A 13,936-nucleotide genomic window follows, 5' to 3' on the forward strand; every position below is an offset into this window, starting at 1 on the left:
ATATCGTCGAAGAAATGAAAAAACACATAGATAGAACGATAGATAACCGAATACTGTAGAGAAACCGGATCATCAATAAAACAAGAAAGGAGCCCTTTCAAAAGTGACCACACTGTGTTATGGCCGGGTCGAAGGGATTCATTCTATTCATCCAACTGAAAAGGCATTATTTATGCGTCCTGCCTACCTCTCTACCTGCTTGCTCTCTGTCCACACTGTTTGGTCTCCACATAAAAGAGGGTGGCCTGGTGAACAAAGCAAAGGTTTGACAGAGCTCTGGCCACCTGTGGTCGAGCAACCAAAACATTTCATCAGTAAGGGGTTGAGTGAAGCTGTAGTCATGTGAAGTGGGCTAGACCATTTCACCGACTCCTACTGTATGGGGGTGGGTAAGCAAGTCTAACTCGCAAAAAGGAATTTGGTTATTATAGAGAAACATACCTTCTTAGAGGGTATTGATGGTACAGTTTAACTAGGGAAGTATTGTAATATTAGGGCATATGATGCAAATATCATGTGGGATATTTAGATATTGGACTTTAAGCTTGCAACCCACACAGGCCATGTCTAGACAGCTCATGCAGTTTTAGTATTCTGCTCATGGAATTACAAATGCATCATGCATCTTTTTATTTATTTAACCAGGCAAGTCAGTTAAGAACAAATTCTTATTTACAATGACAGCCTACCCCAGCCAAACCCTAACAACACTGGGCCAATTGTACACTGTCCTATGGGACTCCCAATCACAGACGGTTTTCAAACCAGGGTTTGTAGTGACACCTCTAGCACTGAGATGCAGTGTCTTAGACCACTGCGCCACTCGGGAGCCCACATCTACACCTACATTGAAATGTGTCTACAGTATCCAAAATGTGTCTGGATTCCCTTTTCCCACACTATATTCAAATGCCAGTATGCATTCTACAAACGGTGGAATAGGCTAAATAGATAATAACACAACACCTGATGGCAGTAGCTAACTACTGGAGCTAACTACCCAGCTAACCTCTGTAGCTACAGTAGCTAGCAAGCAACGCTAAAGGGATTGCAAACAGGTTTGCATAACTCTAGCCAAACCAAAAAGCGTTTTTCGAAATATTAGCTAGCTGGCTAGCATTTATGAGGCCAGTAAGCACGTTCCTCACACGCTAGGAACATATTTCCTCTAACTTTAAAATGAAAAGGTGCCTCTCGGTCCCAAAACAGTTTTCTGGAGGCTTGTGGGAGGATTGCTGATGACGTCGCCCACTGTATGTACTATCGGTAGTGCTATGTGCTGTCCAGACTGAGGAGAAATCCACACGCAATGCATCCCTAACCACCTCCTGAAGCAGTCAGCCAGAACTGAAGACAATCAGACCACAAACCCATCTTTTCAATGTGATTTTCATATTCTGATAGAAGAAGTCGCATGTAAGTGTCAAGTGTAGGCAGTGGTGTAAAATACATAAGTACAAATATCTGTACTTTACTATTTATATTTTTGACAACTTGTACTTTTACTTCACTACATTCCTTATGAAAAAAATGTACTTTTTACTCCAAACATTTTCCTTGACACCCAAAATTACTCGTTACATTTCGAATGCTTAGCAGGACAGGTAAATGGTCCAATTAACACACTTATCAACAGAACATCCCTGGTCATCCCCATGTCTGCATGTAGGAGTGTGCCCCTGGCTGTCCACAAATGTAAAACACAAGAAAATGGTGCCATCTGGTTTGATTAATATAAGGAATTTGAAATGATTTATACTTTTACTTTTGATACTTAAGTATATTTTAGCAATTACATTTACTTTTGATACTTAAGTATATTTTAAACCAAACACTTGTAGACTTTTGCTCAAGTAGAAGTTTACTGGGTGACTTTTACTTTTACTTGAGTCCTTTTCTATTAAGGTATCTTTACTTTTACTCAAGTATGAAAATTGGGTACTTTTTTCCACCACTGAGTGTAGACAGTGCCCTGGAATACTGTCAAAAATAATACTATTATTACTACTATTAAAAGTGAGAAGCAGAGTCACAGTTGACATGATTCCTTACTCTCCCATGTCAGAGAGGAAACACTGTTCTACAAAATATCTATCTAGCGGAATGTTCTGCAATGTTGTGCCCTGTTGAATTTGGCCTATGTCAAAATCTAATTTTGGAGTGGAGTTCCCCTTCAAATACAGAAATCTAGGATCTCATTATTTTTATGGTAGCTATTAAGAACAACAACCTGTTGTCTTTTTCACAGTCAACTGACCAATAAACAAAGGTTAAATAAAGTTCCACACATATCTATCTATAGGCAATTAAAGGAAAACTCCACCTAAAAACAACATTTTGGTATTTGTTTCATTAGTCCGTTGTTGACATAGTCCCAACATGTTTTTGCTTGTCAGCAATCAAGTTTTCAAGATATGTAACTTTCAAAATACAGAAATCATCAATCCGATTGATGCATTTTGTGTCATATGATGCTGCGTTTTATTTCATAATATTTATAGGTTTTGAAAGTAACATTTCTTGACAACTTGGTTGCTGACAAGCGTCAAATTAGTATGCTAGACCTGAGAATGTAATGCGTTTAGTGTTCTAGTGTCTGGGGTTTCAGGTATGGTGTGCAGTATGTTGTGCAGACCTGTCCCTGGCTGCTATTTACTGTAAACACTACACAGAGCTGACAATCAACATCAGCCTAGCCAGTGCCATATATCTAGATCATAAATAAATATACATTTTGTATAAATATACTGTATGTCCCTGGCCTAGCCCAGCTCTATCGCTGCACCCCCATTGGTTTACTTTTCTATTATGTTACATTTTTTTAATTTTGTTGACTTCCCATAATGTATGACATACGACCTAATGTCATAGTACAGAGCTGTCTTTTACGTCTGACTCTGCCAATGACGAAGAACTAAGTGACATAATTACATAATAATTAAGTGAAGTATAATCTTTATTTGCAGAACTATAGGCCTACTTTCAAAATGTTTCTAACCTCAAAGATTAGACATTGATCCATACGTGACGGTGTAATGTCCCTTGAGGGTGAGGAAAGATTGCAGGCTTAAGGATTAAATGACTTTATACAGTGAGGGGGAAAAGTATTTGATCCCCTGCTGATTTTGTACGTTTGCCCACTGACAAAGAAATGATCAGTCTATAATTTTAATGGTAGGTTTATTTGAACAGTGAGAGACAGAATAACAACCAAAAAATCCAGAAAAACGCATGTCAAAAATGTTATAAATTGATTTGCATTTTAATGAGGGAAATAAGTATTTGACCCCCTCTCAATCAGAAAGATTTCTGGCTCCCAGGTGTCTTTTATACAGGTAACGAGCTGAGATTAGGAGCACACTCTTAAAGGGAGTGCTCCTAATCTCAGTTTGTTACCTGTATAAAAGACACCTGTCCACAGAAGCAATCAATCAATCAGATTCCAAACTCTCCACCATGGCCAAGACCAAAGAGCTCTCCAAGGATGTCAGGGACAAGATTGTAGACCTACACAAGGCTGGAATGGGCTACAAGACCATCACCAAGCAACTTGGTGAGAAGGTGACAACAGTTGGTGCGATTAATCGCAAATGGAAGAAACACAAAAGAACTGTCAATCTCCCTCGGCCTGGGGCTCCATGCAAGATCTCACCTCGTGGAGTTGCAATGATCATGAGAACGGTGAGGAATCAGCCGAGCAACAGCACACAAGCCTAAGATCACCATGCGCAATGTCAACCGTCAGCTGGAGTGGTGTAAAGCTTAGATTGACATAGGCTGGTGCTTTTGCTGTTCGGTAGACCTACTCATCTGGTTGGCAGATGAAAAGTAAATGTGGACTGTTCTTCCTGTATCTCAATATGCACCTCGGAATTGGATCATTCCGTGTCTGTCTTCATGTGTAGATGTGTCTGTCTTCCCTTGTAGTCTGTGAGAAAGACCCATTCACGTGATGGAGAGCCATGTGAGTGAGAGGTGCTTCTGAGCGCTCAGCACTCAGGGAGAAGGGCACAGTGCAGCGCTCCGGGCCAAGGACACAATGGCCACTGGCCGCAAAGGCATGGATTTAGGGTGCATTACGGCCACACAAAGGGGATGCTGCTGTGAAATTCGAGGCATTTTCAAGTGCTTGTCAAATTGTGAATGAGAGACTGATAAAGTGTGTACAGCCTGCGCAAAAAACAAAGCAGAGCTCATGCCTGTCAAGCAACTTTTTTCAAATCATAATTAGAGACGCATCATGCAGCCTTACAATGTATTAAAAATCTAAACATATAGCCCAACGTTTGTAGAACAACTAAAGTTACATTAATAACTCTAAATTAAGCATATAGGAGTACCTATTTCTTTGTTGAGGGAGTCTGCATGTGCACACTCCCTCAAATCGTTTGCAGAAAATATCCTTTCTATTTTATGCAGCTTTGTTCAATTGTATTCTTCATACAATAAAATAGTATAAAATAATGTGTAACGGTCGTCGTACGTAGTGGACCAAGGCGCAGCGGGTTGAGTGCTCATCTTAACTTTATTTGAACACATACGAAACAAAACAAGAAAATGATCGAACGAACAGTATTGCAGGCTACACACACAGCTATGCAACAACAACTTCCCACAAACCACAGGTGAAAAAAGGGCTACCTAAGTATGACTCCCAATCAGAAACAACGATGTACAGCTGTTACTGATTGAGAGCCATACCAGGCCAACAAAGAAATACACAACATAGAAAACCATAGAAATACAAAACAAGAACATTACCCAAAAACCCCGGAACACATAAAACAAACACCCCTCTTACATAAATACATATCCCAATAAACCCCGAACCACATAAAACAAATACCCCCTGCCACGTCCTGACCAAACTACAATAACCAATAACCCCTTATACTGGTCAGGACGTGACATAATGCCACGGAATTCTAAGCAAATCTTGTCTGCTAAATTAACTAGTGTAGCCCACAGCCATTTGGCGTAGCTAGATCAGGGCCTAACATAGGGACAACTCAGTATGCTATTCTGTTCATGCTTCATGCTTCTTTAGACCTGTCTAAAATACATAATGGATTTACTGTAAAGGTGTAGGCTATATTATATGGATTTATAAGAGTTCTTAAAATGTAGATGTTCCAAAGGTCTGTATCGGTAGCTTGTAGTCTATGTGTGGAATCCAGGAGATCCTAAATGTGGTTATTTTAATTAACGTCAATTACCGTGAGACCAACAGTTATTTGCTTGACAATCACCGGCTGATGAAATTTCACGACTGCCACAGCCCTAGTGACCACTGCTGATTCTCAGAAACCTGCCATTCTGTGGTTGACTTCTTCAACCTGTGACCATCCAAGAGCCCTTTTCCCTCACCTCACCTATGCTATGTACTTCCAGGCACTTCACAGCAGGCTGCTATTTTAAGGTTGCTACAGTATGGGTATACACTAACTGACATCCCAGGTACATTGTCAGCCATGGGGGAATAGTAGGGGAATAACATCACTTCTCTTGATCTTCTTAGTTGCTATCCTAAGGTGAGGACTGTTGGTTTGGGTGAAGCTCAACCATGGTTACATAAGCGCCGAAGAACATAGCCTCACACTTGAACTGAAAGAAAAACTGAGCACTGCGATGCACTTTGCAAAGCAATATAGAAGTGCAAAGTAAACGCATTCATTGTCTGACAGACACTTCTTCATCTCTGTGATCCATTGTCAGTTGGTGCCAATTGTGTGAATCATTGCTCAGGGGACAGTACACATCCACTGTTGAAAGTGACGTGATGTCAAGTGTGTAATCCCCATTTGACTAACCTGTCAGACTATACCGTATTTGATGTATTTATGCACTTCCAATCTTCAGTAAGTTCTCATAGATCTTGTGCCAAGAAAGAAAGATTATCATCAATCAAATTTCAAAGCCCGCCTTTAACGAGGTCACAGTAAGTGTAAATTTAGAGACGTTATTAATCCAGACCTGTTGTCTTTAAATAGCACAGCTAACAACTCCAACTCCAACTAAGCAAACCCTCCAAGAACCTTATCTTATTTGGTGCCCAATACTGTGCATCACACCAGTGCCCACCTGAGGTTGGTTAATGCAGCGGGAGCTGGGAGAGTTATATTGGATGTGACACCCAATCATGGCTATAAATAGCCATCCATTTCCCTCCCAGGAGCTCAGTTATAGCTAGCCCGCTCACAGCCATTTGATCAGTCATTTGTAGGGAGCTGACATTGCACGCTGCCTCACTTCACCTCCCTTAATCTCTGACTCACACACACAAACACACACACACACACACACACAATGCATGGGCTAACCAAGGCTGTATAGCCCAGGGGCCCCAGCTGGGTAGGGGACCCCAGGCCATTGGCCAGATCATTTTTTTTAATTTTGGTGGTGGGTTGGGCCCCCCCGCCCGCCTCCCAAATAGCATAATTATGAACACGTCATAAGAATATCATAAATGTTAAGAATTACAGGAAATTAGCTTTACAACAGCAACATTTTCTCTCAGCCTCATGGCAAAATGTGTAGAATAGCATGAGATTAGCTATAAAACTGCACATGTTTCTCTTTGCTCCATGTCAAAATGTGTAGAATAGTAGGAAGTTAGCTGTTTTCCTCAAAAAACAGGGGGGGACTCATAAAGTGCCTTAACTTCATCAGGGCTGTTGATTAGTTATATTACTAGTGTCACATCCTGACCAGTAATAGGGGTTATTTGTTATTGTAGTTTGGTCAGGACGTGGCAGAGGGTATTTGTTTTGTGTGGTTCGGGGTAGTGGTTTGTTTAGAAGGGTGTTTGATTTATTATTTCCGGGTTTTGGGTTATGTTCTATGTTTTTGTATTTCTATGTTCTTTCTAGTTTAGTATTTCTATGTTTAGGTATTGGGTGTTGGACTCTCAATTGGAGGCAGATGTTTCCTAGTTGCCTCTGATTGAGAGTCCTATAATTAGGTATGTGTGTGTGTTTGGAGTTTGTGGGAGATTGTTCTGTGTATAGGCTTGTGCCTTACCAGACTGTTATTTGTCATTGTGTTTTGTGTACGAGTTTATTTTGGTTTCCCTTCTTTTCCTTAATAAAGAAGATGAGTACATACGATCTCGCTGCGTATTGGTCCGACAATGATTTCTCTTTATCTTCTGACGAAGAAGTTTGTGACAACTAGTCTGCATTAACTAGCACAGTGATTTAGTACTGCAAATGTGGGTTATATTCACTGATTTACTTGCTTAGAGCTGGAGATGAGTTTTCATGGCCTACATTACAGTAACCATTTACTCCTGAGGTATTGAACTCTGCACCCTCTATAACCACTGTGGTTATTATTTGACCCTACTGGTTATCTATGCATTTTTGTAAGTCTTAAAGAACGATCTTGCCTTGTACTCTTATTATCTCCACCCGTAACAGCCAGAAGATGCCTGGCCACCCCTCGGAGCCTGGTTTCCCTCTAGGCTTCTGCATCTGCACCACTGGCTATTTGGAGTTTTAGGCTGGGTATCTGTATAACACTTTGTGACACATGCTTATGTAAAAAAGTGCTTTGTAAAATACATTTGATTGATTGTGTTGCACTGCTTTTACTTGGAAGAGTTATTCATACAATAGAGACAGTACAGATGGTACATATGGTCTTGCATACTGTCATTTATATTGTATTTTAACAGTAGACTTACCATATTAGTGATTCTGATTATAAGAGCCAGATGGACTCTGTGGGGGCTGGATTTTATTGCTCCTCGTGGAATAATAAAAAAATGAGAAATATATGAGGAATCAATTGGACTAGCAAAAACCATAGCTATAAGAGACTATCTGACCTTTATTGACTCCCATTGACCGATGACGCATATTAGTCTTTGTCCATTACAATGCTGCTATTCTGGGCTTTGGAGTTCTAATATATTATAACTGTTATACTTTCACTTTATGTTTGACAAAATACTGAATTTACATAATTGAGGCCGGTGATGATGGTTATAGTTTATCTGATGATAGTTCTTTTCAGATACAGGACATTTACTGCATTATGAGTTAATTTGTCTCTGGCATGTAAATTATGCTAGTAGGCTGTAGGGATCTACAGTACTTTTCCACCAAATGAGGTAAGAGTTATTGCCTCATGAATATGCAAACATAATTTTCCAGTGTGTCTTTCTTTGACATGATGATATCCAGTCAAATATTACACCAATATTATAATGAAAGAATCTAAACTATTGGGGCTGCATGGATTTCAGCAATACAGGTAGGCGTACCTTCTCTTCCAAACTTGCATTCATAATTGGTCACATTCATATTTTACTACAAAACAGTTGAGACAGATTTCAGTTCTAACAATCTTACACAATTGTTCAGGGTTTATGAATAATTCATGTCAGGGAAACTGATATATTTGCCTGTTTCCCTGCATGCCTCTCCAATGTGCAGCTGGTGCCGTTCGACTACGGGAGACGCGCATAATTATTGAGTATCTGTCAAGCAGGCCTATCACTGTCGCTGAGCCACTATCGATTTGGGAAAGTTAATCATTAAATGAGTACGCAGTAAAGGTGTTTATATTAGTTCATTATGATTATTTATTTGGCCATCTGTGGTCTAATGTGTATCACTTCGCAAACACATTAGTAAATTACAAAACGTATGAATAACCCAATGGGGGAAACTTCCCCATATTATAAAACTACATGGATGACATTCTCTTTAGCTTAATGTGATAGCTCATTTTTATTATTCAAACGACTGCGCTAGACAGGGCAGGCTCCCCTAACAGTCCCCTTGTATCTCTAGTACGCATGTTCTGTTTACAAGACAATGCGGCGCGTAGCAGTCCCACTGCGTTCTTGTGGAGGTAGTCGTAGGAGGGAGAGGAGCTACGAAACATCAGCCCATGTGGGACCAAAACGCTCAATTACACATACCATTGAATGCTGTTCCAAATACGTGTGTGGTCTGTTGTGAGAGTAGAAAAATCCACAAGTTTGACTAACGAAATGGTCTGCGGTTCGAAAGGCGCGCCAGCGTCTCCTCACTTCAGCACTCTGGACAGCGCTCCACCAACTTGGAGACGGCGAGACTTGCAGGAGTTACGTTCTGTAATGAGGACCAACTGGAGATAAACGACGGTGCAATCATGGTGGATATTACGTGTTTATTATTTACAGGTGTATGTAAAACGCAAGTGGACTTTTCGAAGTGAGACATGGACTTTGTGGAAATTATCTTCGCGTTGTTCATTATTGTGGTCGCAATTGTCTCGTTGTTGTCGAACTTACTGGTGCTGCTATGTTTTGTCCAGAGCACCGAGATCCGCCGACAGGTGCCGGGAATATTCACCATGAACCTGTCTTTCTGCAACATACTTATCACCCTTTTGAACATGCCATCGACATTGGTGGGGATTATCGGAAACCAGCAGCCTTTTGGGGATTGCCTTTGCCATACAGTGAGCTTTCTGGAGACCTTTTTGACTGCGAACACTATGTTGAGTATGGCAGCACTCAGTATAGACCGCTGGATAGCGGTGGTCTTTCCCTTGAGTTACTCCAGTAAAATGCGCTACAAGGACGCAGTGATCATGATGTGCTACTCGTGGCTCCACTCCCTCACGTTTTCCGTCATCGCCCTCCTGTTCTCCTGGGTTGACTATAGCCAGATTTACGCCTCGTGCACCTTGCATTTGAGCGAGGAGAGCGACAGAATCAAGTTTACAATTTTCACCGTCGTTTTCCACGCCACTAGTTTCATGCTCTCTCTACTGATCCTGTGCTTCACCTATCTGAAGGTGTTAAAAGTTGCACGCTTCCACTGCAAGAGGATTGACGTTATAACCATGCAGACCCTGTTCTTGCTGGTGGATATTCACCCAACGTATGTATGTTCCTTTACTTATGAGGTGTGGAATGAATAGCCGTTACAATGGGCTGTAATAACTTTACAGTAGTCTATGATGAGGTTATAGCGTCGACCCTGAGGAAACACGCTTAGAAGAAGGTGTTAGAAAAATTTAAGGAAATATTAAATGTATAATGTTTTGTCATTTGTTCTGCTGGACTAATAAAAGTTCATTTCTATTTTCAGTGTGAAACAAAGGTGCCTGGTAGAGCAAAAGCGGAGGAAACAGAGAGCCACCAAGAAAATCAGCATTTTCATTGGGTCGTTCATCATCTGTTTTGCTCCCTATGTTATTACGAGGTAAGTGGATTTCCAGTAAACTGCAATACAGGCAGCTGTACAAACAGGTGTTTTATTCACCTACTGTAAACACACACTATTAAAGGGTTTATGAGATTAATACATCATCGGGTGAACAGACTTTGCTCATTAAACTCAGTTAATGAACAGTAAATATATAGGCTATAATCAAATGGTATATACACTGTCTAATAACTTTGCCACACAGCAAAATAACTGATTGAACAAAGTTCAGTTGAAAGGTGAGGCAATATGCATGCACAACGGAAGGTTTAATTCAATTTCACCCAATGAGGATTTGTTTGTGTTTATGACACAATGATCTCCATCTGTTACTGAAACATCCATCATTAAACAATCCATTATCTGTTGTCATCTAATTTCACTGAACCATGAGATGACATTTATCAGACAAAGAGACTTTAATTTCCAAGAACGCACAGCATGACCTAGAGCAGTGGTTCCCAACTCCAGTCCTCCAGTACCCACAACAGTACACATTTCTATTGTAGCCCCGGACAAGAACAACAGATTCGACTCATCAACTAATCATCAGGACCTCAGTTAGTTGAATCAGTTTTTTTTTTCTGGGGCTACAACACAAATGTGTGCTGTTGGGGGTACTTGAGTTGGGAGTTGGAGTTGGAGTTGGGAAACACTGGTCTAGAGGGAATGTAGCATGGTAGTTATGGGCAGGTGCCTGACTAGGAATAACAGGGGTTCCATAGAACTCCACATTAATTCAAGAGGAGTGTTTTTAGATGCATCAGTCCGAAACTTTACTTCAGAGCAATAAAAATGCCTCAAAGAACATTACATGAAATCCGATGCAGGTGTGTTATACAGACCTGGGTGATAGTTTAGATCCCTAAAACTAAACTCTGGACCTCGAAGCCAGTTCCACTACTTGTTTTAATTGTTCCCCGCCAGGTTTAGACCTGGCACACCAGGTGGGTGCAATTAATTATCAGGTAGAAGAACAGAAAACCAGCAGGCTCCGGACCTCGTAGGGTAAGAGTGAAATACCCCTGGTTTAGATAGTGTGTGGGTGTGGGACTCTAGACCCTACCTGACCCCACCTGACCCCACCTGACCCCACCTGACAGGTGGGGTCTAGAGGGGGGTGGGGGTGGAATAACGAAAAACATTTTAATGAGGAAAACTGTCTCAGTAATTGGCATGACCTTTAACCCCCTATGCACACAATGGAAAGAGTCGGAATTACTTGATGAAGGGGAAATTGCTGCTTATTGGCAGGATTTATCCTCTATCACTCAACTGCATGCGTCATTAGCATTTATGCATACCAGTGGGCAATATTAATGGAGCAATGTTCATCTTATACATATCTCTTATGAATAAATATTTTCTGTATATTATTATTACCTTCAGTATAATGCTAGTCGCCCACGCTGTTTTTCGGCCGAACAATAAAGCCACATTTATTCTATTCTACCTTGCAACCTTAGAGCCTCATGGCATTTCATAGAATAACAACTGAGTTACCACAAAACACTCTCAATAGCAAACAGAACAACTCGCTGCAAGATAAATACCATGCTTTGAATATGGGATAACATTTGCCCTTTCTAAAAGGCTATTTTCCGAACTCTAACTTGACCTCTGCCTTCTCAGGCTGACGGAGCTGCTTCCCTTTGTGGGCATCAATCGCCACTGGGGAATCTTCAGTAAGTGCCTGACATACAGCAAGGCGGCGTCCGACCCCTTTGCCTACTCCCTCCTGCGTCAACAGTACAAGAAGGTCCTGGTTACCGTCGTCAACCGGCTGCTGCGCCGTGACCTGTACCCATCGTCTGGCCACAACAGCTCTCTGGACACAGAGAACGACTACTCTCTCCATAGGATCAGTTAATAGCACCATTTTGGACATAACAAATATACCACAGACAGACAGCCCAAAAATAAAGGTTTCCTTATGGCAAAAAGGGCAGGAGCTGAGAGAGATGGTCAGAAAAAAAGGGATTGTTGGAGAAGAAAAGAGATCGTGAGAGAGAGGGAGATGTGGGAGGAAAAGCAAGAGGGGAGGAGTAGGATAGAGGGAGACAGGAAAACCGGAGGGGTAGACAGAGGAAGATGGCAAGATGGACTTGGGGATGTTTGCTCCAGGCGTAATTGGTAAAAAAGGAAGTTTATTGATCCAGGGTTCACTGGTAGAACCACACACACGACACAATGGCACAGAGCCAGAATCAAATTAATCAATGTTATTGAATCAGCCAGGGGCTCAGGTTGAATCATAAACGGATGGATCACACCATTAGAGACTGAATTATTGTCTCTGCTGAGTAGCAATGTATGCTAGTGGGCACTTATCTACCATAAAAAGCTCTTTATAAAGAAGCTGACATAGCCAAATGTATAGACCTTTTGACACCCATATAGAACACAGGGAAGTGCTATGAAGGTTATTAATCTCTTGTTGACAGATGCACATAACATAAATGGTAGTACCATATCTCGACAGACTGTTGGATGCTACGACTAACGAGGAACTCTGTTCCGGTACGCTGATTTTTCGTCACTGATCAGTTGAACGAATCACTATTTCGCTGGTGCTCACGTCTTTCGAATTTCGGTAGGGGAAGGGACATTGGGCCCAATGGACTTGCCTGAAATGGCTGAGAGTTTCCGTTTAGAGGGGTGGCGACTTCGCTAGTCACGTTCGTACATTTTCTAACACGTCTCCCCCCCAGAACTTAATGGAGCATTTGACGCAATTATTCAAAATGTTAGTTCTGGGTGCCCGAGCTTACAAGGTTATGGACTGTTAACAGTGCATAGGGAGGATGGGAACGCTTAGCTAGCTGCTGGCTAGTAGCCATTGGCCCACTGGTGCAATTTCAAGGGGCATCAAGCAATTTCTTGAAGTTAATTGCACTTGTCAATGAATGGTACTCGCTGTGGCAAGTACTGCTAAATAGATGGCCATGTTATGTAGACTATGGACTATGTTATACTCATTGGGTTAGACTACTACTGCAGTTGTTCACAATTTCTTCATGTCAATCACTGGAAATTAATGCACTTTGTATTTCTCTCAGAGCTACTAGTTACAGGAGCCAAAGGCAAATATCATGTTTACTATGATATTAGCATGTTGTAACTGAATGTACTACACAAAGATAACTTTGACTGAAATGGCTTTGTACTACTGTGTATAATACTTTATTTTGCCAAATATCCATATAAACATTTCCAGTGATTGCTGGTAATGTTTATATGGATATTTATAAATACCTTATGTTATCTTTATCAAACTATGTTGCACTGTATTAGAAACGATATTATTTATTTGATCTTAAAATTAAATAAATGTGCTATAGGGGAATAATGTTACGTTCAATAAGTGCTTTAAACACGTTATTGTGTGTGTGCCAGAATTCAATATACAGTATGACTGTTTAGCTCCTATAGTTGCTTTATCAGAACTTGTTTCTTTAGATGTATAGACACAAAGTATTTAATTCTGTAAGCCACTTGCTGTAGCCTACATTGGCAGTGTGTGAGTAAAGATGTTGGTGAAAAATGTGCAATAAAGCTGTCAAATAACAAGCATCATTTGAAACCAGGCCATATGAGACAACATAGCAGAGACATTTTGAAGCATATCTCATATCTAATGCCCATCTGGCATTTTATCATGGCAGATGCATCACCAGCTGTTTTCCAGGTGCTAGACTAGAGGCTGCCTGGATACACAATTCATCGTTTGT

At 41.0% G+C, this 13,936-nt stretch overlaps 1 protein-coding gene across 1 annotated transcript; it reads left to right on the forward strand.

The window, feature by feature from the left end:
- The first annotated feature begins 8,859 nt into the window (after positions 1 to 8,859).
- On the forward strand, positions 8,860 to 13,778 carry gpr78b (G protein-coupled receptor 78b). Its single transcript, XM_014155712.3, has 3 exons — positions 8,860 to 9,878; positions 10,089 to 10,202; positions 11,838 to 13,778. Exons 1-3 carry the CDS (start codon positions 9,211 to 9,213, stop codon positions 12,073 to 12,075), a joined length of 1,020 nt encoding a protein of 339 aa, XP_014011187.1. The 5' UTR covers positions 8,860 to 9,210; the 3' UTR covers positions 12,076 to 13,778.
- Positions 13,779 to 13,936: the final 158 nt, after the last annotated feature.

This window comes from Salmo salar, chromosome 18 (genome assembly GCF_965601325.2).
Source record: "Salmo salar chromosome 18, fSalSal1, whole genome shotgun sequence".
Taxonomy (NCBI): Eukaryota; Metazoa; Chordata; class Actinopteri; order Salmoniformes; family Salmonidae; genus Salmo; species Salmo salar.